Here is a 20,273-nt window from a genome sequence, read left to right as displayed (position 1 = left end):
CAACAACTGATAAACAGAACTGATAAGTCAATTTAAGTGTTGGCAGGAAAGACTGAAAACTCTCTGATAACCGGCCAAAAAAGGCTTAACTGTGTCCAAGTCCGGAGGGAGAAGCTGAATTACTTCTGATAAACCATCAGAGCTGCACTGCTGGTAATAGCATCTAAATGCGCCACAAACAAACACACTTAAAGCTGCTTTGGGGCCACTGGGGGCAGCAGTGTTATTGATTTATCTTTGATAAGCTTTTTACCCACGTGCTCAGATGCTCGTGTGCACTCCTTCAGGTCTGTCTGCTGTTCCGAGGAAAACCCCACACCTTCACACGTCTGATTACTGTACTTTCCCTGCAATCGCTTCAGCTGACAGTTGAAACTCGGCTCTCTTTCATTCTGAACGCGACTGATTCGGTCACTGTGAGTGCTCCGTGAGGTCTTCTAAGAATATTGCTGCCCGTGTCTCTCTGATGAGCCTTTCACTTCTCCTTCACGACTTGAACTCAGATGTTAAAAGTTAAACGCTCAACAAACAGGAAAAAAATCTGTCTGAAAGTCAGAACTCGCTCAGAGTTTAAACTCAAAGATCACCTGTGGCAGCAGTAACGCATCAGCACCATCTTCACTCCTCACATCCTCTAATCAACAAGCTCAAAATCAAGTTAGAGTTTTCACTCAGATGCACAGGGCCAGGTGAGGCCAGGTGAGGTCAGGTGAGGTCATGACGGGGCGTCTGCAGTGGCAGCGTTTTGTTCTGTTTCAACTTTCAGACACTTTTCTTTGAGTTTTGTGTCATTTTGGAAAATAAAGAGTGAAAAAAAGATTAAATATCTAAAGTTAAACTTCTAAATACAGTTTAAAAATATTACATGAAAATCTAATCTGATTACAGTTACATTACAGGGTGTCATAAAATGTATGTAATACTCCTCACACAGTCTCAGCGTGCAAACTAAAGACATCTCAATCTGCAGACTCATGAGCAGAAAGTCCACTGTGAGCACGCTTGCTGTGCACATATATGTGGAAACTGCTCCATCTAGTGTTCATTAATGGACCGACGTGTTTATTCGGTTTGAAGATCAGAGCAGCCCATTTTCCTCAAAGCTCTGAAGCAGCTTTCACAGTTGGTTTGGATCGATGTGTAGGGCCGGACCAGACCGACTCAGCCTCACAGAGTCTTTCTCTCCGTCACACTTTACAGACTTGCTTCTATTTGATTTCATGACACAAAAATGACACCAACATTATTATTACGCCTCTCTAAGCACATCTGAGCAGCAGCTGTTACTCGTCACCATTTGTACTCATTGTTTTCAGGGTCCTGGTTAGGACAGAAGTCTTTGTCTGGAGGTGGTTTCCCAGATTATGTTTTTGTGACAGCCAAACAAGCCTACGAGATAACTGTTTCTTCTTGCTGTACATATCAGTGCTTTGTATGCAACCCCCCTTCAGGAAATACTTGTAAACCAAACATCTCCTCTGGGAGACGACTGGCTGACTCAAACAGAGTTCGGGGGGGGAGGGGAGGTGTGGGTCAAGCCGTCACATATCTTTGAAATAATCCTCAATCGTTCAAACTGAATTGGCTCTTTATCTCCTGCAGCAGTTATCTCTCAGAGCGCAGACGTACGGTGGACGTGTTTATGGACCTCCCATTGATCAGAGTGTGGTTCTTGGCAAGCGGTGATTGGCTGCTCTGTATGTCAGCAGCGGGCGCAGGCGTACACCTCGGTCAGAGCAGAGCGCAGGCAGAGATAAAGTCATCGAGCTTGAACCGCAGCAGCTGAAAGTCTGGGTTACGCAGCGACACCAGCAGCAGGATGGGCTCCAGCAGCTCCAGCAGGAACAAAATCCCCAACGCCCAGGAGCTCATGGACCAAACCGGATGTGAGTGTTTCCTCCTTTGAAGCATCTGAAGCAAGTTTGAGGAAAAGTAGAGAGGAGAGAACAGACGAGCCTGGGATGAAGTTTACAGCAGTGAAAAGTCTTTAATATCTCAGGTTTTTACAGCATGTGTGTACCAGCACACATTGACAGGCAGCTGGGAGATGTTAGACACAGCTGACCGAGGGAGGTTTCCAGCTGTGATCAGCCTGTAAATACAAGCTCAGAATCTTAGAGATTCAGATTTATTCATAACTGAACATAAAAAACTGTGAAAATGAACCATGGTGATAAAAATGTGAGCTCCTTGTGAACATGATGGCAGCGACACGTCTGTAAAAGTAGGACAGGTCCATGTTTGCTCTCTAACATCAGTCTGATGGAGGATTCCAGCTGCTCAGCAGTCCTGGCTCTGCTTCTCCTCTTGCTGCTTTCATGAAGCTCCAGATGTTGTCAGCTGGTCAGAGGTCTGGACTGCAGGCTCCTCTGCTCCTCTGAAGCTGTGAGGCTGTTATAGAAGCAGTCAGCAGTTCAGCGTCATCCGGCTCAAACACAAAGGCCTTCCTGAGAAACATCTGGGCGATCGTGGCTCAAGAGTTGGGAGTTCGCCTTGTAATCGGAAGGTTGCCGGCTCGAGCCCCGGCTCGGACAGTCTCAGTCGTTGTGTCCTTGGGCAAGACGCTTCACCTACCGCCTACTGGTGTTGGTCAGAGGGGCCAATGGCGTGATATGGCAGCCTCGCTTCTGTCAGTCTGCCCCAGGGCAGCTGTGGATACAAGTAGCTGCCTCCACCAGTGTGAATGGGTGGATGACTGGATGTGTAAAGCGCTTTGGGGTCCTTAGGGGGGACTAGTAAAAGCGCTATACAAATACAGGCCATTTACCATCTGCATGGAGCAGATGTTGCTCTAACAACACTTTACACCTTTTAGCGCTGATGGAGCCTTTCCAGATGTGCCAGCTGTCAGTTCCATGGACACTGACGCCCACGTACCTGAGTCCTGTCGCTGTCCTCGTCCATCCCTTTGTGTACCATCTTCTGAGCATGTCATGAATTCAAATCATCTCAAACTTGAACACCAGCGAGTTGTACCCCTAACAACAAGCTGAATGTAAACTTCAGGATGTGAACATTTTTCTTCTTTTAACCGTAAATTTAAGAAGACAGTCGTTTCAGAGGCTCTAAAGGTGCTGATGGTAAAATCTGCAGCTTCATTAAAAGCCTAGCGGGGTTACGACTCAGCTGCCCAGTTTAAGCTGAATTCAGACCAATATTTACTGTTAAATGTGTGAGCATGTGTACCGTACACCTCATACATATATTACACACTTAAATGTCTCCACACAGTCTGTTTGTTTGAACCACAAAATCTGTCATTAAATGTCAATGCTGGGTGTGTGCGTGTACTCGTATTTCTCCCATCGTGGGGTCTTGATTTCTTTATTGGGAAAACCCCAAAACAGTTATTGTCAATAGGAAGTGTGTGTGAGCATTTACTTGTATTTCTGACATTGTGGAGACACATTTGACTCATTCAGGGACTCAACATCACTTTCAGCTTTCTTTAAGACTGTAGAGGCGACGGTGTGAGTTGTTGCTGTTTCCCGTGTGAACTCGTCGTCGGCTGTTTGTCGGCGTTTCTGTGGCAACGCCCTGAACTGTCCTCGCTGATAAGGACACTGTGGGCAGATAAACACGACGGTGCTCGATGGCTGATTAAGCCCAGATGAAACATTAGTTTTTCATAATAAGAAATATAATTATATATAATCATTATTTCTTTTACTTTGGGGCCATAAGCTATTAGTTTTTGATCCTTTCTTTTTGGTTTCCTTTATTTGAATCTCTTCTCCATTAATTTTGATGTCACAGGATTTCTGCTCAAGCCTGTTTGACCCATTTGAGCAATTACATAATATATTTAACATATGCATAGCCTGGATACTGCAAACAAACCTCTGGTGTATTTGAGGTATCGACATACAAGTTACTGTTGAAGACAGTCACACTTCTTCCCTCAGCAAGTGTTTGCAAAGACTGAGCTGTTAATGTTTATTCTGTGTTTCAGTCTCGTCTGCTCATCTCCTCCGTCTGTACGACAGGTTTGAGAGTCTGGACAGAGACAACAGAGGATGCCTCAGGTCTGTGGATGCACTGCTCACAGTCATCATCATCTTAATGACAATAATGATGTTTTTATAGGGTTTGTTTGTTTCCCCAAAAAACATCTCAGAATGAAATAAGCCTGAAGATGAGTTTATCCGTCTGCGTCAGAAATATGTAACACTGCTGCAGCAGCGCTCCCCACAATCTCACAATCACAGGAAACATGAAGAAACAGTCATTCAAGATACTTCAAACACTTAACTCGAAACAACACAAAACAAAACAACTTTGCAAAGTTCCCAAAGATGTTTGCAGACAACCTGTCGAAACGCTGTGTGACCTGGTCAAAGACCAGACTTAAGCTTCATCAGCTCGCTCTGAGAAACAGGAAGTTGGAGGATTAGACTCTGATCCAAACCAGTTCAACACCTTCATCTTCAGGATCTCGTTCCCTGATGTGTCCAAACATCAGCGTCACACAAAGTGTCAACAGGATGAATTCAGGTTTCCTGGAGTCACTGTTGTGCAGTGTTGGTCAAGTTACTTGAAAAAAGTAATCAGTTACTAATTACCGATTACTTCCCCCCAAAAAGTAATCCCGTTACTTTACTGATTACTTACTTTCAAAAGTAATTAATTACTTAGTTACTTAGTTACTTTTTAAAAACACGATTTACAACCTGAATAGGTGATAAAGTGATAGATCTTTCAGCCCAATTCTACTTTTTCTGCATAATCATCATACAAAATGTAATCAAATGGAAAAGTCTCTTTTTAAAACTTGTTTTATTAGTTTTAATCTTTTAACTTTATGCATCAAGTAAAAATTTAATTATCTGCAACATTCTCTGACTGGAAGAAATTTGTTTAATATTTAAACCTATTTTCTGCACATTCCAGCACATAAAATAAAATATTTTGTGTGTTTACACTCAGTCTTTCAAATAGATGCAAGTAAAACACAGCAGAAAATAAATAAAGTCAAAGACTAGCGGTCCTGTTGCTCTATTTTCACCTGTAAAGCAGGAGTGGGGTAGGCGGAGGGTTACCCTGGTGCAGGTGTGCAGCGGTCAGTGGAAGAATCCGCGAGTTTCTCTGTGAGTTTCCCATTACGTCGTAGCTACTCGGTGCTTGCTCGGAAGTTTAGGAGTTTTTTCTCTGTAAAAAGAAGTTTTCTTCCCACGCACAACGGACACTAATGTTTTTGTCACTTTTTATGGAATCAAACTCAAAGTAAGGTCAGTACTTCCACGCTTTAAACGCTGCACGCTCATACTCTCTCTGCACTCGATATATGATCCATTGTTGATCTGCACACAGCTGTTGTCACGAACGTCGCACTCGTTTACGTCACTGTCATGAGACATTCTCGCAAAAAATCACGGTTTTAGTAACGCAGTAACGCAGCGTTCCTACGGGAAAGTAACGGTAATCTAACGCATTACAAGTAACGCATTAACTGCCCATCTCTGCTGTTGTGACTGTGTCAGGTCTTTAATGTCTGCTGGCTCCAAAGCCCGAACGCCAACCCGTTTGGGATGAAGACAGAGTTATACTTTTATTTCATTTTGGCTTTTTGTTGAGCTTCAGCTTTTCCAGAGAAGTTTTTTTCCTTTCAGTTTTTGTTTCAAAATGTTTACTTTTAGTTTTTAGTGTTATTAATGTTAGTTTTAGTCTTTTTAATTAATAATATAATGAGGGCGTACGTGAAACGTATGATTTAGGAAAATCAGTCCAGAAAATATAAAACTATACAACCTTTTGAAAGCGGCAACTCACAGTCCTGAGGACAAACAGTGTTAACATTAATCAAAGTCTAAAACTTCTTCTCTATCTGTAGTTTAGTTTCTACGTTCGTGAAATCCTTTCAGGTAGTTTGTTTAGTTAAAAATGTTTTTTCACATCTAGTTTTGATCTTTAGTTAAGTTCGAGTTAACTATAATAACCCTGCTTTAATATGACCGCTCTTAAACATCACGCAGGCTGAAAGTAAAACGTTTGCAGAAAAACAAACAGGTCATGTTTCTTTATAAAAATCTAAAGATTTCAAACAAAGCGTCAGTGTCCCAAAGCCTCTGACTGTCTGTCTCCTTCTGTGTCGCAGCCCTGACGACTTCGAGGCGCTCGGAGGTTTGGCCATGAACCCCATCGGAGGCAGAATCATGGAAGCCTTTTTCTCCTCGGGGTACGACAGCCTGCTGTTATCAGAGGAATCTTGTTTCTGCAATGACAGAGCAAAGACGGTCACATCAACTCATTTGAGTTGCAGAGGTCTAGACTCTACTGATTGACAGGCACGGGTCAGGTGACACTGTGAAGGGTAAACAGGAAGTATTTCTCTCCAGACAGGATACCGTGGACTTTTCCTCCTTTGTCCGGATTCTGGCTCATTTCCGTCCAACTGACAGAAACCGAAACAAAGAAGGAACACAGCAGGAGCTCCCCAGCAGCAGGACCAGGAAGCTCAAATGTGAGTCCAGCTCACTTTGTTCTGTCTTTTATTTTATCTTTGCGTCCAATAAAGAAAATAATGTAGAAGCTGCTCAGTTGCCTTTCAGCTGTACGATATGGACCAAGATGGGAAGATTTCCAGAGAGGAGCTTCTTCAGGTCTGTATCCACTTTGTTGTTGCACTTTGAGAGTTTTCATTTCTTCTCCTCATCGCTGACAAGTTCATAGTTCATTCCCATGCACAGAGAGTCTTTGGTGTGTGGGGGTCACACCTGCAACCAGGACGCAGGAGCTCATACTCATGTTTGGCTAAGATCAGGGGTTTTTGCATGGCTGCAGAATGGAGGGAAGTGAGAGAAGCATTTTTACTTAGCTGAAAGAAAACACTACCGAGCCCCTCCTACAGTATAAAGCTAGCCCATTGGGGTGGTTATTATTTTAGAAAACTTGTTTAAAAAAGAAGAAGTAGCAGGTACTTTGACTGATCCCTTATTTCCAAAGTTTTTCCCACAGCAGATGGAGCCACGTGTGGCTTTGGGACTAGAGGAAACAGTTGCTTGGCCCTGCGCCTGTACTTGAGCTGGTTTTCTTTTGTATGTGAGGTGAATGCGTTAACCATTACACCATGGTTTAAATACAAATGGAAAAATTTGTGGTGTTTTTGTGCTCAGTGAACATTTTTGCCCTCAAAGAAATCTGTGGTGTTAAGCTAGTTTTAGTTTTCTAGAATCAGAAAAATAATCGTGTGTCATCTAGGGATGCACCGATACCGATACTGTAAAATGTGTGTGTACTCATACTCGTAAAAGTTAACCGATACCATGAACCGATACCAACTTATTTCATTAGTCAGAGGGTGGCTTGTCATTTCTGTTGTAGTTTTTTAGATTGTCCACTAGGGGGACATCCCGCGCTAAACAGGCACAGGGTTAGGCAAGTGCGACTGGCGGCTCCAGATAAAAAAGAGAAACTGGAGGCTGCTGTAGCTAGGCTAAACAGCAGTGTGTCAGCATGTCAGCAGTGTGGAACAGCCAACTTTAACTCAGGTTTTGGAAAAGTGATGAAAAATGTCAAGAGAAAATCCACGGGCAGTTTAAATAACAGAGGCTCGACTCATTTTATCGCTCTGGATGACCAGCCAATGCCGGTCGTGGAAAACATAGGATTCTTCTCAGCATACTCGAGCTGCGATATGAAATTCCCAGCCGCCCACACATCAGGGAGATAATGGTGCCAAAACTTTCTGAAGAGGTAAAGACAAGCAGTGTGTGCGCGATGTCAGTCCTTGGTTTAACAGCACAGTGGACTGATGATCCACGGGCAGATGAGGACTTCGTCAATGCCAAATACTTTCGTTATTTTGTTTGTTTGTTTACAATATGGACACTCTGCAACAATTTAAAAGTTTATTTTATTCTCAAACCTAATTTGTATTTATTTTATTCCAAACAGAAGTGTTTATTTATTATTCTGAAAGCTCGAGACAGTGCCAATAGTTCAGTGATATTTTGTAAAATTAAAATGTGGAGACTCTGCAATAGTTTAACAGAAGTGCTTATTTTTCACTTGAAATTTTTTTTGTGGTCATTTTTATTAAGATTTTATTTTTTATCGGCAGAGAATAAAATAAAACCTGTCTTCCAATTCATTGTATTTGTGTGTGTGTGTGTGTGTGTGTGTGTGTGTGTATGTATGGTAGAAGTATCGGTTTTTGTACTCGGTATCGGCAAGTACTCAGATCCAAGTATCGGTATCGTATCGGTTTGAAAAAATTGGTATCGTTGCATCCCTAGTGTCATCTGCATAGATGACACTAGGGATGTCATAGGGATGACATAGGTCCACCGCTCACGTTCTTTAATTCTGCAGAAAAACGGGTCTCAGAGAGGATTTCGATCAGCATCGTTGGTACATTAATACTTGTGTCCTGCGTCCTTCAGGTTCTGCGGGCGATGCTGGGGCTGCAGGTGACGGAGGAGCAGCTGCAGAGCATAGCTGAGCGAGCCATTCAGGAGGCCGACCTTGACAAAGATGACGCCATCTCCTTTGACGAGTTCAAAAAGGTGAGACTCTTACCTGCTTCATGCTGCATCTGATCAAAAATCTGGGCTCTAATTCACACAAATACAATAATAAATGTATAAAATATACTGTGTACTGGTTCAAACACCTCTCAAAGCTCACACATGATTTAGGACCAGAATTTATTTCTGTCTGAGAAACAGAAGAAGAAGAAGAAGGAGGAGGAGGGACTTTCTTCAAATCAAATTTATTAAAAAAATTATTGTTGTGTTCATTTGTTTTTCAGTCACTGGAGAAAACGGACATTGATACCAAGATGAGCGTCAGCTTCCTGAAATAAAGACACAACCTGCTAAGAATTTACATCAGCACAAAGATCCCAGCAGGAAACATCTGCAGATTGAGATCAGCTCTCAAACAAACTGGAGATCTGGTGGATGAACTGATGTTACTCCTGTGCACGCTGGGCTGAACACACCTGCAACATGTTAACAGTCTTAAAAAGGGAAATAATAAAGTTTTATTCAAACCTTTTAATGGATCGTTTTATTTAATGTTTAATTAATGTTTGTTCATCAGTGATGTCATGAAGCTTTGTGTGCATTAATAGACATCTTTATTCTCTCAGTTTCATTTCACCACACGTGTTTCTTTCTCTGCAACGTCACATTTAGAAAATGCACACAGATCTGTCAGCATGATTAGTTAGATGATGACCTTTCCCCTCTTTAATATCCTAAAAAAGGTAAACTGAAGTAAACTATAGAAAATTTATCATGTGAAAATAATTCAAACATACAGGTAAATGTGATTAATAAAAGTAAAATGTAAATGAACCACAAAGTGTTTTCGATTGAAACAGCAAAACCTAATAAATAAATTGATCTGTTGTAAAGTTCTGAGAGCGAATCCCTGTGGCTCCCTCTCGTGGACACACTTGGTACTGCTGGGCCACACAGCTTCAGGAGACCTTTTATTTGCGGTGTGATTCTGAGGTGATTCCATGTTTCAGAAAACAGCACGAGCCTAACAAAGGACGGTGGAGGTCGGTTCAGACGTAAGCCTTGGAGCCGCTGGCGTCTGAGGCCGGAGCTGCTCTGTAGATGCTCCGACCTTGGCCGGTGGTGGAGTAGTAAGAAAACTGCCTGCAGGGGAGCAGATGGATTTTAGAGGGCGGAGCAACAGCGATGTACATAAAACTACGGAGCCCCGCAGGGGACATGGGAGAAAAAAAAATTAACTTAGCCGCATTCTTCGGAGGCCGCCAGCTCGAAGCCGACCGGGAGCTCGAGGCACGATGTGCCGGGAGAGCGGTGTTCCTCCCGGCTGTAGTAGGTCTCGACCTCCCGTTAGCTTCGAGCTAGTGGGTGTCAGATCTCCGAAAATGTCGGAGCACTTTTGCAAATATGTGACGTTTTGTAAACCGAGCAGGTATCTGACGTTTACACAACTACATTCACGCCTCAAAATATCTTAAAAGCTTATTTTGTGACCCAGAAAGAGTAATATTACAACTAAGTAGCTGCCGCCATTGTTGGAATTCAACTTTTGCGAGATCCCGAGTTTGTTTCGCGAGATCTCGCAAAAGTCCGTCTTCATTTTTTTTCTCCCATGTCCCCTGCGGGGCTCCGTATAAAACAGATTCGCTCACCAACGTTTTTAAACTATATACATACTTTATATAATCAGATTTGTGGTCGTCAGCTCGTCTGTTACCTGAAGTGCTCTCAGCTGCACAAAAGCTTCACTAATATGCAAAAACGTCAGTTACATTTTCTTTCTTTTTTCATTCTTCTTCATGATAATATAGATTCAGAACCAAGTGGCAACGTCTGTACAATGAATCCTGCAGTTCCTCTAATGTCCACCGGAGGCTTCAGCAGGACGTCCCATAGACTCCCGTGTTTAAATGACCAACTTTACTTTAGAAATAAACACGTTTACAGCCTGATACAAACTTAGAAGTCGTTACTGAGCATTAAATAAGGAGACGATGATGGGTGTGTATGTTTACCGAGCAGGTGGGCTGGAGGGAGTACTCTTACTGGAGCAGCAAAGCATAGATCCTCCCAGTATGGCCAGACCAGCGGCTGCCCAGCCCAGATACAGACCAGTACCCAGCTCGAACCTGCAGCACAAACTCTAAAGATTCAGCAGCAGCAACACACACACACACACTGCTGTATGAATGTGTGTGTGACTCACCGGACTCCTCCGTAGAGCGGGTCGTAGAAGTCGTTGATGACTCTGGCAGCGTACCAGGACACGGCGATCAGAGTGAAGAGACCTGAAGAAAAACACAGAAGATTCAGTTTCCAGCTGCTCGAGCTCCGGCGTCTCTACACATCCCAGAACTTTGCAAAAGCCTCGTTTTAATCTGAATATTTTGTAGATGTTTGTTTTCAGTTAAATGAGGAATAAAGATTATTCCATCCTGATGTGCACATGCAGCGATATCTGTTCTCTAAATATCAACATTTCTTCCTCCACAAAGAAACACTCCCAGTGAAGTTCTGATCATAACACAAACACAGACTGTATGTCATCATCATTTACATGTTCTGTCTACTCAACATTTCCTGTACGACAGCCGTCATTTAAAAAAAAAGTGAAATTGCAGCTTCCAGTTTTGTGCAGGTTTAACTGCAGGAAGGAGAAATTAAACGAAAACGCTGCTTTTTTACAGGCGTTGGGTTTGTTTCTGCTCCAGTCCCGAAGCCTCGTACCCGACAGGATGAAGAGGATCCCTCCACTCAGGACGATCTTGGCTTTGACCTGCTCGGGCGTTCTGCCCAGTTTGGTGCATTTGAGTCCCAGCACGGAGACGATGATGGAGGTCAGACCGAAGAGCAGGGACAGGATCATCAGAGCCCTGCAGGTCTGCAGGTGAGCTGCAAAGCATCATTACAGGTAAATGAACATCTTCATCATCGCACAGCTTTACAGTTTTTGCAGATGTCTTTTCCCTTTTTATAAACCCAGTTTATGTTGTGGGAACAAGCCACCATCTAGTTCCCACAACATTAAGCAACATTGTCCTCATGGGACTCATTAAAGGGCCTGTTTGCATAAGTTCATGAACTCGCTATAAATAAGATATCTGACCTCTTAGTTCTGTCTCGGCTCTCAGGCAGAAACAGAAATGAGTTTTTTTCCAAAACGAATGCTCTCATAAATTAATGAAAAATAATTGTCCTTGCTGTGGACCTTTCCCTGTGCTCCGATTGAGCCGTCATCATAACTCCATAAAAGCTGCTGATGATTACGAAGCAGCTGTTCTCACCCGACAGTCCCAGCACCGTCTTGAACTTGCTACACTGGATGGAGCCCATCGAGGTGGCAGCGCAGCTCATCCACAGGCCCTCGAACTGCCACTGGCTGGTGGTAACCGACTCCGACTGACTCCTCATCTTCCACACCTGGTTGGAGGTACAGCTGGACTGCAGACACCAGGACACCACGCCCAGAAACAGACCCACAATCTGCAGGCCCACCGCCATTCTGCTCAGCGTCCCCGCACACACCTGGAACACCTGGAACACCCGGAACACCTGGAACACCCGGAACACCTGGAACACCCGGAACACCCAGAACACCCGGAACACCTGGAACACCTGGAACACCCAGAACACCCGGAACACCTGGAACACCTGGAACACCTGGAATAGGGGTGGGTTTTTATAATCGATTTATCATTAAAATCGATTCTGGCTTGGATAACGTAAAATCGATTCATTAAAACCCTGAATCGATTTTTTTTAATATAAATTTATTTTGCCCAAAATGCCAGAATCTCAGGTGAAATCTCACAAAATTTCAACAACCACCAAACAGCTAAGACAGTAAATGAGAGCAGGAACACGGATTCTGCACAAAGACTTAAACACACAGCGCAACCCGCGGATCAGAATCAGTTAGATGTCGCCTTTCTCACAGTCGGGGCTGAAAGCCGACAGCTCGCTGATTCTGATCTGTCGGCGGGTCCGCGCTTTGTGTTCACGCCCCTAATGCGCTGATTCTAAAGCTGTTAGTTTGATGTCTCTCCAAACAATATTGACCGAACCAGCAGCAAAAGAAGATCCAAACTACGCTTCACATAAACATCGTCATGAATTCACTCTGACTTTTACTGTTTTGCTTCGACCACGATGCACAGCTCTCTCTCTCTCTCTCTCTCTCTCTCTCTCTCTCTCTCTGTACTTCAAGAACAGTTTCTCGTCTAAAAATCAGTTTTCTGCATTATTCGCTTGCTTGTTACGCACAAGTCTACCGTTATTTACAGGCTGTCGGCCGACGTTTTTTTTTCTTCTTTTACTTACTTCCGAAAAGAAAACCTAATTTCTGCCGTTCAATGCTGAACAAATTTAAACTTTTTAAAATTATGCAAAATGCAAAACGCTTAGCCGTGTCTCTAATAAAACCGCTGTAACGTCAGAGGTAATGTTCATGTGTTGATTAATGGTTTTCTTTCGTTTTTGATCTACTGCAGAATATTTTTATAAAATCCAGGCCAGAAAAATCACCTTCATGTTTCTGTGTTTTATCTTCAGCTGCTTTGACACAAAGGCCTCTGCTGTGACGCTCACACCTTTGCTAAAGTCTTGCGCGTGTCAGCTTCCTTTTTATAGATACAAAAATATGTAAATGTGCTGATCGGGATTATAATATTTCTGACTGTCAAAATTTCCCAGATTCAAATCGAAGTGAATCGAATCGAATTAAATCGAATCGTGGATCGAATCGATTCTGGACTTTGTGAATCGGAATTGAATCGATTCTAGAAACCAGTGACGATACCCAGCCCTAACCTGGAACACCTGGAAACAGATGATTTTGAAGCAGGAGGCACGAGCTGTGTTGTCTGTGGGGTTCCTCAGGGCTCTGCTCTCGGTCCACTATGTTTTTGGTTTACTTGGTACTCTCACACACAATCTCTAACATGAACAAAAAGGATGACGCCTTCGTGTGACATCTGACACCTCCATGAAGTATCAGTGACTGAAATTAAGCTGAAATTAAGCTGAAATGAAGCTTACCAATCAAACTAGTATTAAATGTTGTGTTTAATATTATTTTTTACTTCTTCAAGAACTCAGATAATATTCTGAGCTGATACTAAAGATATATTTTCGTTAACAGAACATAACACAGGAAAACAGCACTGGATCAGTGACGTGGACCAAAGTCCAAAGAGCAGCTTTGACTTCGGTGTTTACAAAGTTTACTCTGAGCACAGAGAGTAAATCACCGCTGATGGACGTGGTGCACGAGCTCACTGTGGAAAGATCCGAACCAGTTTGTAAAACACAAACTCAAATGCAGGCGGTCGACTCAAAGTCAACTACTTTCCCATCTCGGTGTGACTCCATAACACGTGTAACAGGATTTCATCAGTGATTATAATAAAAGTATCGCTGTTGGGACACTGTGTGATATACACTCGCTGGCCACTTTATTATGTACACCCTGCTAGTACGGGTTGGACACATTTTTCCTTCCTTCTGTTCTCGCTCTTCGTGTCTCAGATTCAACGAGGTGCTTTTGAATCGGGGATTTTGAATCTCCCTTTGCCCCACACCCCAAAGGTGCTCTGCTGGATTGGGATGTGGTGACTGTAGAGCTCATTTGAGTTAAAGAAACAAATTTCAGGGAGATGAACAAAGAGGACGTGTCCGTCCCAGCAGAGTGTGCATCCACACTATCGTGTTTTCATTTAAAAATAGAAACTATCTGCAGCAGAGGAGACGTGAAGCTCAGTTTCTCCCGTACAGACCTGTCGAAACGCGTCACCTGAGCCAGTCGTTAAAGGCTAAAGTGCAGCTAAAGGTTTGACGGTTGGAGTCCGATGGATCGGTTCTTACCGTTGGCACAGGTTTGGAGGTTGTGGAGAGGCCTTCTCCAGGGTTTGTGTCTCTGCAGGCGTCGCTCAGGTTGTGTCTGCGATGTGAAGCGCGGCGGTTTGAAGCGGGTCTGATCTTCTGAGCTGCTGCTGTTCAGGGTCGATGAACTCTGGGAAAGGCCAAACCGTCTCTAAACACACATCAGTATCGACATTCAGGAATCCCAGAGTTTCACCTCCCACCGTTTGTGACGAGCTGGTTTCAGCCGTCAAAGATAAAGCCCTGCTTCCATGCAGAGGTGGGACGAAATATACAAAGGAAGGAAATCTGGTGTTTAAAAGTCCTTCAGAGCCTTTTTATTAAACTGAAAACAGCAGGTTTCCTCTCTGTGATCTTTTATCTGGGAAGTCCTTCCTTATTTTAGTAAGACGACTGCAAACAAGCTGCAGTGATTTTAACGGCAAATGTTCCCTGAGGAACCAGAGGGTTCGCACACCTCGCACCTCCTTCGTCAAGTGTTTGGTTTGAAAAGCTCCAGATGTTTTCAGCTGCTGACAGATGTGGAGTTTAATACTCCGATTCTCTGGATGTGGGAATATGCTGTTTGTATGAAATCAGAACCTCTGTGCTGCTCTAAATCCCTCACAGATCATTCAGCATCACGAGGTCTCACAGATGTGCTCATGTCTGATCTCAGTTGTGAATCAGTTTAAAGGTTTGAATGAGTGCGTTTTATTAAAGAGAGAGAAAAAGTGCGAGTCTCTGAGCGAGGGTCTTTTCTTTAGTTTGAGGGGTGCAGTGTTCATACCAGAGTCTCGTTCATCGATCACAAGCTCTGGTGTGCTGCGCTGCGCTTCAGCTGCTCTCCTCTCTGCTGTTGGTTTGTCACAAACAAAGAGTGTGAAGCTCTGCCATCATTATCAGACCGCTGCCTACACGACTGTGGGAACAGGTCCCTACAGCTGAACAAAGACTGTATCAAGACAATGGCTATAAAGGAGCTGTTAGTATTTTGTTTACTTGTTGATGTTGGTGCTGTGTTGTTTTTGGTCCCTTTGTTTTAAACTTTGAATAAATCTCAGAAAATCAGGTTTTGATCAGTTTATTTTTCCACAACACAAATATCATCGAGTCTATTTTAAGAAAACCCAGCTTTATTAAAGCTGTGAGCCAATTGCAGCAGGCGTACGACGCTCTCCGTGACGACCCTTCAGATCGCGCACTGATCTGTTGGTGGACTTCAGCCTGTTTGGCAAACACGGTGTTTGTTCAGCCGTCCGGTTCGTTCTGCAGCAGCAGACAGACTCTAGTTTCAGACACGGCGTCCTGATGAGGTTTGACCTTTCACCTGAGGCAGGTGGAGCTCTTTAAGAATCCCTCAGTTGTCTTTTTAAGTCTTTTACAGATTACTGAGACAAAAAGTCCCTCTGACTGGTTCTCTCTGGGCTGTTTGTCACACGATCAGCCGACAGGTCGTTGCTGTAAACCTTTGTTTGTCTTTGTCTCTGATCAAACTGTAAACAAAAGCAGGCGAGGAGACAACAATGGAATCGTTCATGTTTTATAAATACGAGTCTTTACTTCGACTCCGGCGTGTGCCCGGGCTCCGTGATTCTCTCTGTACATTTTATACATCTTTACATGTTACGTTAGCATTTTATTTCCTTCATTCTCTGCGTTTCAGCGTCCTAAATGGCGCCTCCTCGGTCCCCGCCGCCGCCGCCTCCTCCTCCTGGTCCCCTTCGAGTTCTGAAGTCGTGCCAAAGTTTGACGAAAGGTTCTCGGTTCTTCCAGATCAACTCGTGGCCGAACAGAACGTACCAGCTGAGGAGAGAAGAACAAGTCTGATTAAAAACACGTCACAAAACAGAATAAATCCGTTTTCCAAATATCTCAACGTCAGGAAACAGGAAATCGACAGCTTTGCCTTCACACTTCTACTTATTAACCATCTAATCCAGAGATGTCAAACATAAGTCCCGGGGACCAGAATCGGCCCGAAAAAGACTGCAGTCTGGCCCACCGGATGGCTCTGGAAAATGTCAAGGAAGCCATAAATTTTGTACTTTTAACTGTATTTTCACGTTTTACAGCTGTTCCTATGGATACAGACGTCGCCCACGGCCATTCACACTAAACCAACGTGATTAAGTAATAAAGTTCAACAATTAAGTGACAGAAAAAGGTTAAAAAATCGACTAACTTGCTAACTTACATTCCAAACATGGCTCCTCCTAAATGAGCAGCGTGGTCGAAAAACCTCCATCCAAGCACCAGGCCTGCGGTATCCATGGCAACAATGGCCTTGAGAGCCTGCAGACAGACACGGAAACAGAGCCCGAGTTCAGTCAGGTCAAAGCCAGCAGGAGCAGCTGAAGCTCAGGTGGGTTGCAAAGCAGCTTGCAGATGTGCAGCAGCTGCAGGTGGGCTGATGCAGAAGATGACAAAGAGATCTCTGTCCAGGTGGACTGGGCGAGGAGAGGGGTGGGCGGGGTCTTACGTTGCCAGCGGTGAAGGTGAACATGGGGAGGAAGATGATGGCCAGTTTGGCTTCAGGTATTTTGGTACAAACAGCAGCGAGGACGGTCATGATGGCGCCGGACTGAAAACAGAAACAGGAACTTCAGGCTGTTTATTTATTGAGAACATTTACAGACGTCACAGGTGCAGTTTGACCTGTGAAGCCGTCACTCACCGCCCCGAGAGACGGGCCGAACCTCCCCGTGGCCATCTTGCACACATAACTGACAAACGTAGAAATAACACCTGAAAACGGAAGAAATAAAATCAGCGTCACACTCATAAACACAGATAATCTCAGAGATTACACCAGAGCGAAAAGCACCTGCCGACAGGTACACGGCCATGAACTGCTCCCGGCCCAGCATGGAGACGGCGCTGGTGGAGAAGCTCCAGAGGACGTACATGTTAGCCGCCATGTGGAAGAAGGAGAAGTGACTGAAGGTGGAGAGAATCATGGGAGAGCACAGAGTCCCTGCGGGGCAACAACAAACAGCCACAGTTACAGAGGCTCGACCGGAGAACGAATCGTGGCGGCGGTGGCGAGACTCACTGGAGGCCGGATTGGCGGTGAAGTATCTGATCATGAAGCGCTGCAGCGACGGCACTCTCCAGCAGCAGAACACGATGGCGTTAGCAGCAATGATCCCTGGGAAAAAAGCAATTCAATCCAGCAACCGCCATGTGAAAGTTCAGCGCTTTGCTCGTGAGCACTGCGGCACCGACTCACCCGTCACCGTCCTCTGGCCCTCGCTCAGGCTGTTCCACCATTGGTTGATCTGAAACACAGACAGCCAATTAAGACTCAGATCAAAGTGTGGGTGGAGCCCGGTTACAGGCGACGACGTCGAACCCTCACCTCTTTGCGGATGTCTCCTCGTTTCTGAGGTCGCACCTTGTCCAGCCAATCGGCTCGCAGCTCGTCAAAGTAGCCCTGCACTCGAGACTTGAGGGACTCGTACTGCCAGATGGCCGCCGAGCCGAAGGAGCAGCCTGTAAACTGACATGGAGTCAACACCTGTCCGTGACATCATCAGCGGCGTCATCGCCACCGAAACAACATCACCTACCCCGATGGTAAAGACGAGCGGCCTGACGAGGCGACCGAAGGCGCGTGGGGGACTGGGCGGCGCTTGATGGTCCCAGTGAGGAGCGGGGGTCCGGCGCTGGGCCGCGGCTTCAGAGGACTCGCTGTGGGCGGGGCCTAACTCCTCTTCCACCTTCTTGGACTCGGGTTTCTTTGCAGCTTTCCTGAAGCCGCATCTCTGCTGGAAGCTATGAGGCCACCTGGTGGACAGACGAGGAATCACAACTGTAAGAAAAAAGTTCCCTTTAATGAAGCGCCAGCTTCCTCCTGCCATGACCACAGACAGGAAACACAACCTGAACCTCAAAGGCCACAAGGGCCAATCGCTTTTGGAGAAAAGCAGAAAATACTTTAAGCCCAAATATCTGTCAGGAACTCCTCGGGACACTCCGGTTTGAACGCTGTAAACATCAATGAGCTGAAACAAAGCTGCGAACGGAGGGGATCCAAATTCCTCCACAGTGACGTGAGAGGCTAAAGTCACACAGAACCCATCGCTGCCAAACGAGGCGCTGCATGCCAATGGCGTGTGTCACACAGACGTCCTCATTTTGGCTTCATTTTTGGTAAAAAGATGCCGACACGGTGGAATGTGTCACCTTTAAATGCATTCATCTCGATTTAAGACATACGAAGCCAGTTCAACTCACCCATCAGGCTTCACTAACCCAACACCGGCGGTCATGTGAAGCTGGTTATCAGCTCGCAAGGTTAACCTACAATTTGGCAGCATTTGACCAATCACACTGACGTCACAGCAGCTGATTTTACAGAGGAAGTGTGAACTATAATAATATAAAAACTATAATAATACAGAATGTAGGAAAGACAGCTGCTGCAGATAAATCAGCGGTGTGAGAAGAAACGCTCTGTGTGCTAGTTTAATGTGTAGAGCGCTGCGTCAGTAAGACAGCTGCGAGAATAATAAAGTTTAGCTGTTTGAATGCAGGAAAATTAATTTCATTAAAATTATCTTTACATTTGCATAAGAAAGTTTTCATTTGTATTCTTGCCCATGCAGCACTGATGGTTTTTAATGGTTTGAGAGCAGAAAATAAAATCCAAATGCAAGCTTATTCTACCTGCGACTGATATACAGTACAAAGCACTGAGCTGATTTATAAATATGTTTACTGAACAAAAAATGTTGTTTCCTGTCAAAAGGCAAAAATAATTAAATGAAAAAATCATTAATAAATAACCAAAGGAACAAAGTTGTATCGAAGAATCTACATTTATTACTGACGCTCCACACACAGGAAAGACGATGGTAATTTCTGGAGATTTGATTGGTCAGTAGGTGGTGAGCAGGTTGTGTTCACAGCACAAGTTACCATGGTGACTTCTGCCAAGGACCAGACTCAATTCATCTTCCTGTGATTAGATAAAACCTTCCCGCTGAGAGTGGGTGCACTTTCTTTTTATCATGACTGTAAATGCACCAGTGTGTCAGAGTATAAACATCCTGCCAACCTTTTAATTATCTAAGGATTAGCTGCTGTCTCTTTTTACCAGCAGGCCTCAGACTGAGCAACAATCCCAAAAACATTTTTACCACAAACTTCTGGTTTTATGTCACTGAATCCATTTAGTAACTTTTGGTCATTGCAGGGTCCGAGTGGACCGCTTGTGGATTATAAATAAAGCCACATAAAGCAGCACAGGTCAGCTGGCCACAGGAGATTAACCCCTGGGTTTTAGGGCACCGACGGAAGCAGCGTCCCTCTGCACTGAGCCGGAGGGAGGACCTGAAAGAGTTTCGGAAGAACTGCATGTAATGTGCATGTATGTAAGGGGGCACACGGGGGTGTTTAAATAGGACAAACAGCTTTACATCACCGGATAATTAGATAAACATACACACACGCTCAGGCAGCTCCCCGCTTGTTAGCAGCGGCTAACGTTAACCTGCTAACAGCCCGTTAATTCTAAACTGTCCTTGATGCTAACAGAGCTAACTCCGGCAGCGAGGATCTGTCTGTTTGTAACCCGGGACGGGCTGCTCGCCCCCGCCCGTGGGGACTGACCTGCCACCCCTCACGGAGCTCCGTAAGCCTTCATCTCCGGTCAGTCTGAGCAGGACGGAGCAGCTCCTCCACGCCATATTGGAGCCCGATGACCCCGACAGGTCGGCCGAAGGGCCGCCTAGCAGTTGTTCATTTCCGGGTCACCAAGGAGCTCCGGCACCGTCAGCGACGCCCGCAGGACAGAGGCGGATACTGCACACAATTGAATCAACAAAATAAAATCCTCAACACGAAGCACAACATCCGCCTGTGATCTTCAAAGTAAAACGCTGCCAAAGTCAATACAACGAAATTTGATATTTATTTTCAGAGTGAAACACAAAAAATGCAGATGAG

General features: G+C 44.7%; 3 protein-coding genes across 4 annotated transcripts; 1 reads left to right on the top strand and 2 right to left on the bottom strand.

The window, feature by feature from the left end:
- The first annotated feature begins 1,728 nt into the window (after positions 1 to 1,728).
- chp2 (calcineurin-like EF-hand protein 2) lies at positions 1,729 to 9,000 on the top strand. The gene is made up of 7 exons (XM_087851293.1): positions 1,729 to 1,886; positions 3,953 to 4,025; positions 6,095 to 6,175; positions 6,336 to 6,460; positions 6,538 to 6,599; positions 8,382 to 8,504; positions 8,750 to 9,000. The coding sequence occupies exons 1-7, from the start codon at positions 1,820 to 1,822 to the stop codon at positions 8,801 to 8,803; spliced, it is 585 nt and encodes a 194-aa protein (XP_087707419.1). The 5' UTR covers positions 1,729 to 1,819; the 3' UTR covers positions 8,804 to 9,000.
- cldn15lb (claudin 15-like b) lies at positions 8,696 to 14,624 on the bottom strand. Of its 2 annotated transcripts, none has more exons than XM_087851290.1 (6): positions 14,325 to 14,624; positions 11,747 to 12,122; positions 11,190 to 11,354; positions 10,669 to 10,750; positions 10,478 to 10,591; positions 8,696 to 9,608 (listed from the first exon to the last, which is right to left on the bottom strand). In XM_087851290.1, exons 2-6 carry the CDS (start codon positions 11,961 to 11,963, stop codon positions 9,515 to 9,517), a joined length of 672 nt encoding a protein of 223 aa, XP_087707416.1. In that variant the 5' UTR covers positions 11,964 to 12,122; positions 14,325 to 14,624; the 3' UTR covers positions 8,696 to 9,514. The 2 variants fall into 2 exon arrangements, with proteins under 2 accessions (XP_087707416.1, XP_087707418.1); XM_087851292.1 differs by having other exon boundaries at positions 11,747 to 12,113.
- A 771-nt stretch (positions 14,625 to 15,395) lies between these two features.
- On the bottom strand, positions 15,396 to 20,114 carry parlb (presenilin associated, rhomboid-like b). The gene is made up of 10 exons (XM_006801229.2): positions 19,938 to 20,114; positions 17,894 to 18,110; positions 17,683 to 17,823; positions 17,554 to 17,602; positions 17,377 to 17,472; positions 17,149 to 17,298; positions 16,999 to 17,069; positions 16,804 to 16,905; positions 16,519 to 16,616; positions 15,396 to 16,127 (listed from the first exon to the last, which is right to left on the bottom strand). Exons 1-10 carry the CDS (start codon positions 20,012 to 20,014, stop codon positions 15,992 to 15,994), a joined length of 1,137 nt encoding a protein of 378 aa, XP_006801292.2. The 5' UTR covers positions 20,015 to 20,114; the 3' UTR covers positions 15,396 to 15,991.
- Between the last annotated feature and the right edge of the window lie 159 nt (positions 20,115 to 20,273).

Source organism: Neolamprologus brichardi, chromosome 14 (genome assembly GCF_056152115.1).
Source record: "Neolamprologus brichardi isolate AB-2024 chromosome 14, ASM5615211v1, whole genome shotgun sequence".
In the NCBI taxonomy this organism is placed as follows: Eukaryota; Metazoa; Chordata; class Actinopteri; order Cichliformes; family Cichlidae; genus Neolamprologus; species Neolamprologus brichardi.
This window is presented reverse-complemented; position numbering and strand designations above follow the sequence as displayed.

Excerpts from the sequence above, each read along its gene's own strand:
- parlb (XM_006801229.2), bottom strand. The coding sequence starts at position 20,014 with ATGGCGTGGAGGAGCTGCTCCGTCCTGCTCAGACTGACCGGAGATGAA. Across the intron at positions 17,070-17,148 it reads GGCCGTGTACCTGTCGGCAG|GTGTTATTTCTACGTTTGTC; the intron begins GTGCTTTTCGCT and ends TTCCGTTTTCAG. Across the intron at positions 16,128-16,518 it reads GGAGGAGCCATGTTTGGAAT|CTGGTACGTTCTGTTCGGCC; the intron begins GTAAGTTAGCAA and ends TTCTCTCCTCAG.
- chp2 (XM_087851293.1), top strand. The coding sequence starts at position 1,820 with ATGGGCTCCAGCAGCTCCAGCAGGAACAAAATCCCCAACGCCCAGGAG. Across the intron at positions 1,887-3,952 it reads GCTCATGGACCAAACCGGAT|TCTCGTCTGCTCATCTCCTC; the intron begins GTGAGTGTTTCC and ends TCTGTGTTTCAG. Across the intron at positions 6,600-8,381 it reads CCAGAGAGGAGCTTCTTCAG|GTTCTGCGGGCGATGCTGGG; the intron begins GTCTGTATCCAC and ends TGCGTCCTTCAG.
- cldn15lb (XM_087851290.1), bottom strand. The coding sequence starts at position 11,963 with ATGGCGGTGGGCCTGCAGATTGTGGGTCTGTTTCTGGGCGTGGTGTCC. Across the intron at positions 10,751-11,189 it reads GATCCTCTTCATCCTGTCGG|GTCTCTTCACTCTGATCGCC; the intron begins GTACGAGGCTTC and ends GTTTTTCTTCAG. Across the intron at positions 9,609-10,477 it reads CCCTCCAGCCCACCTGCTCG|GCAGTTTTCTTACTACTCCA; the intron begins GTAAACATACAC and ends GCTCCCCTGCAG.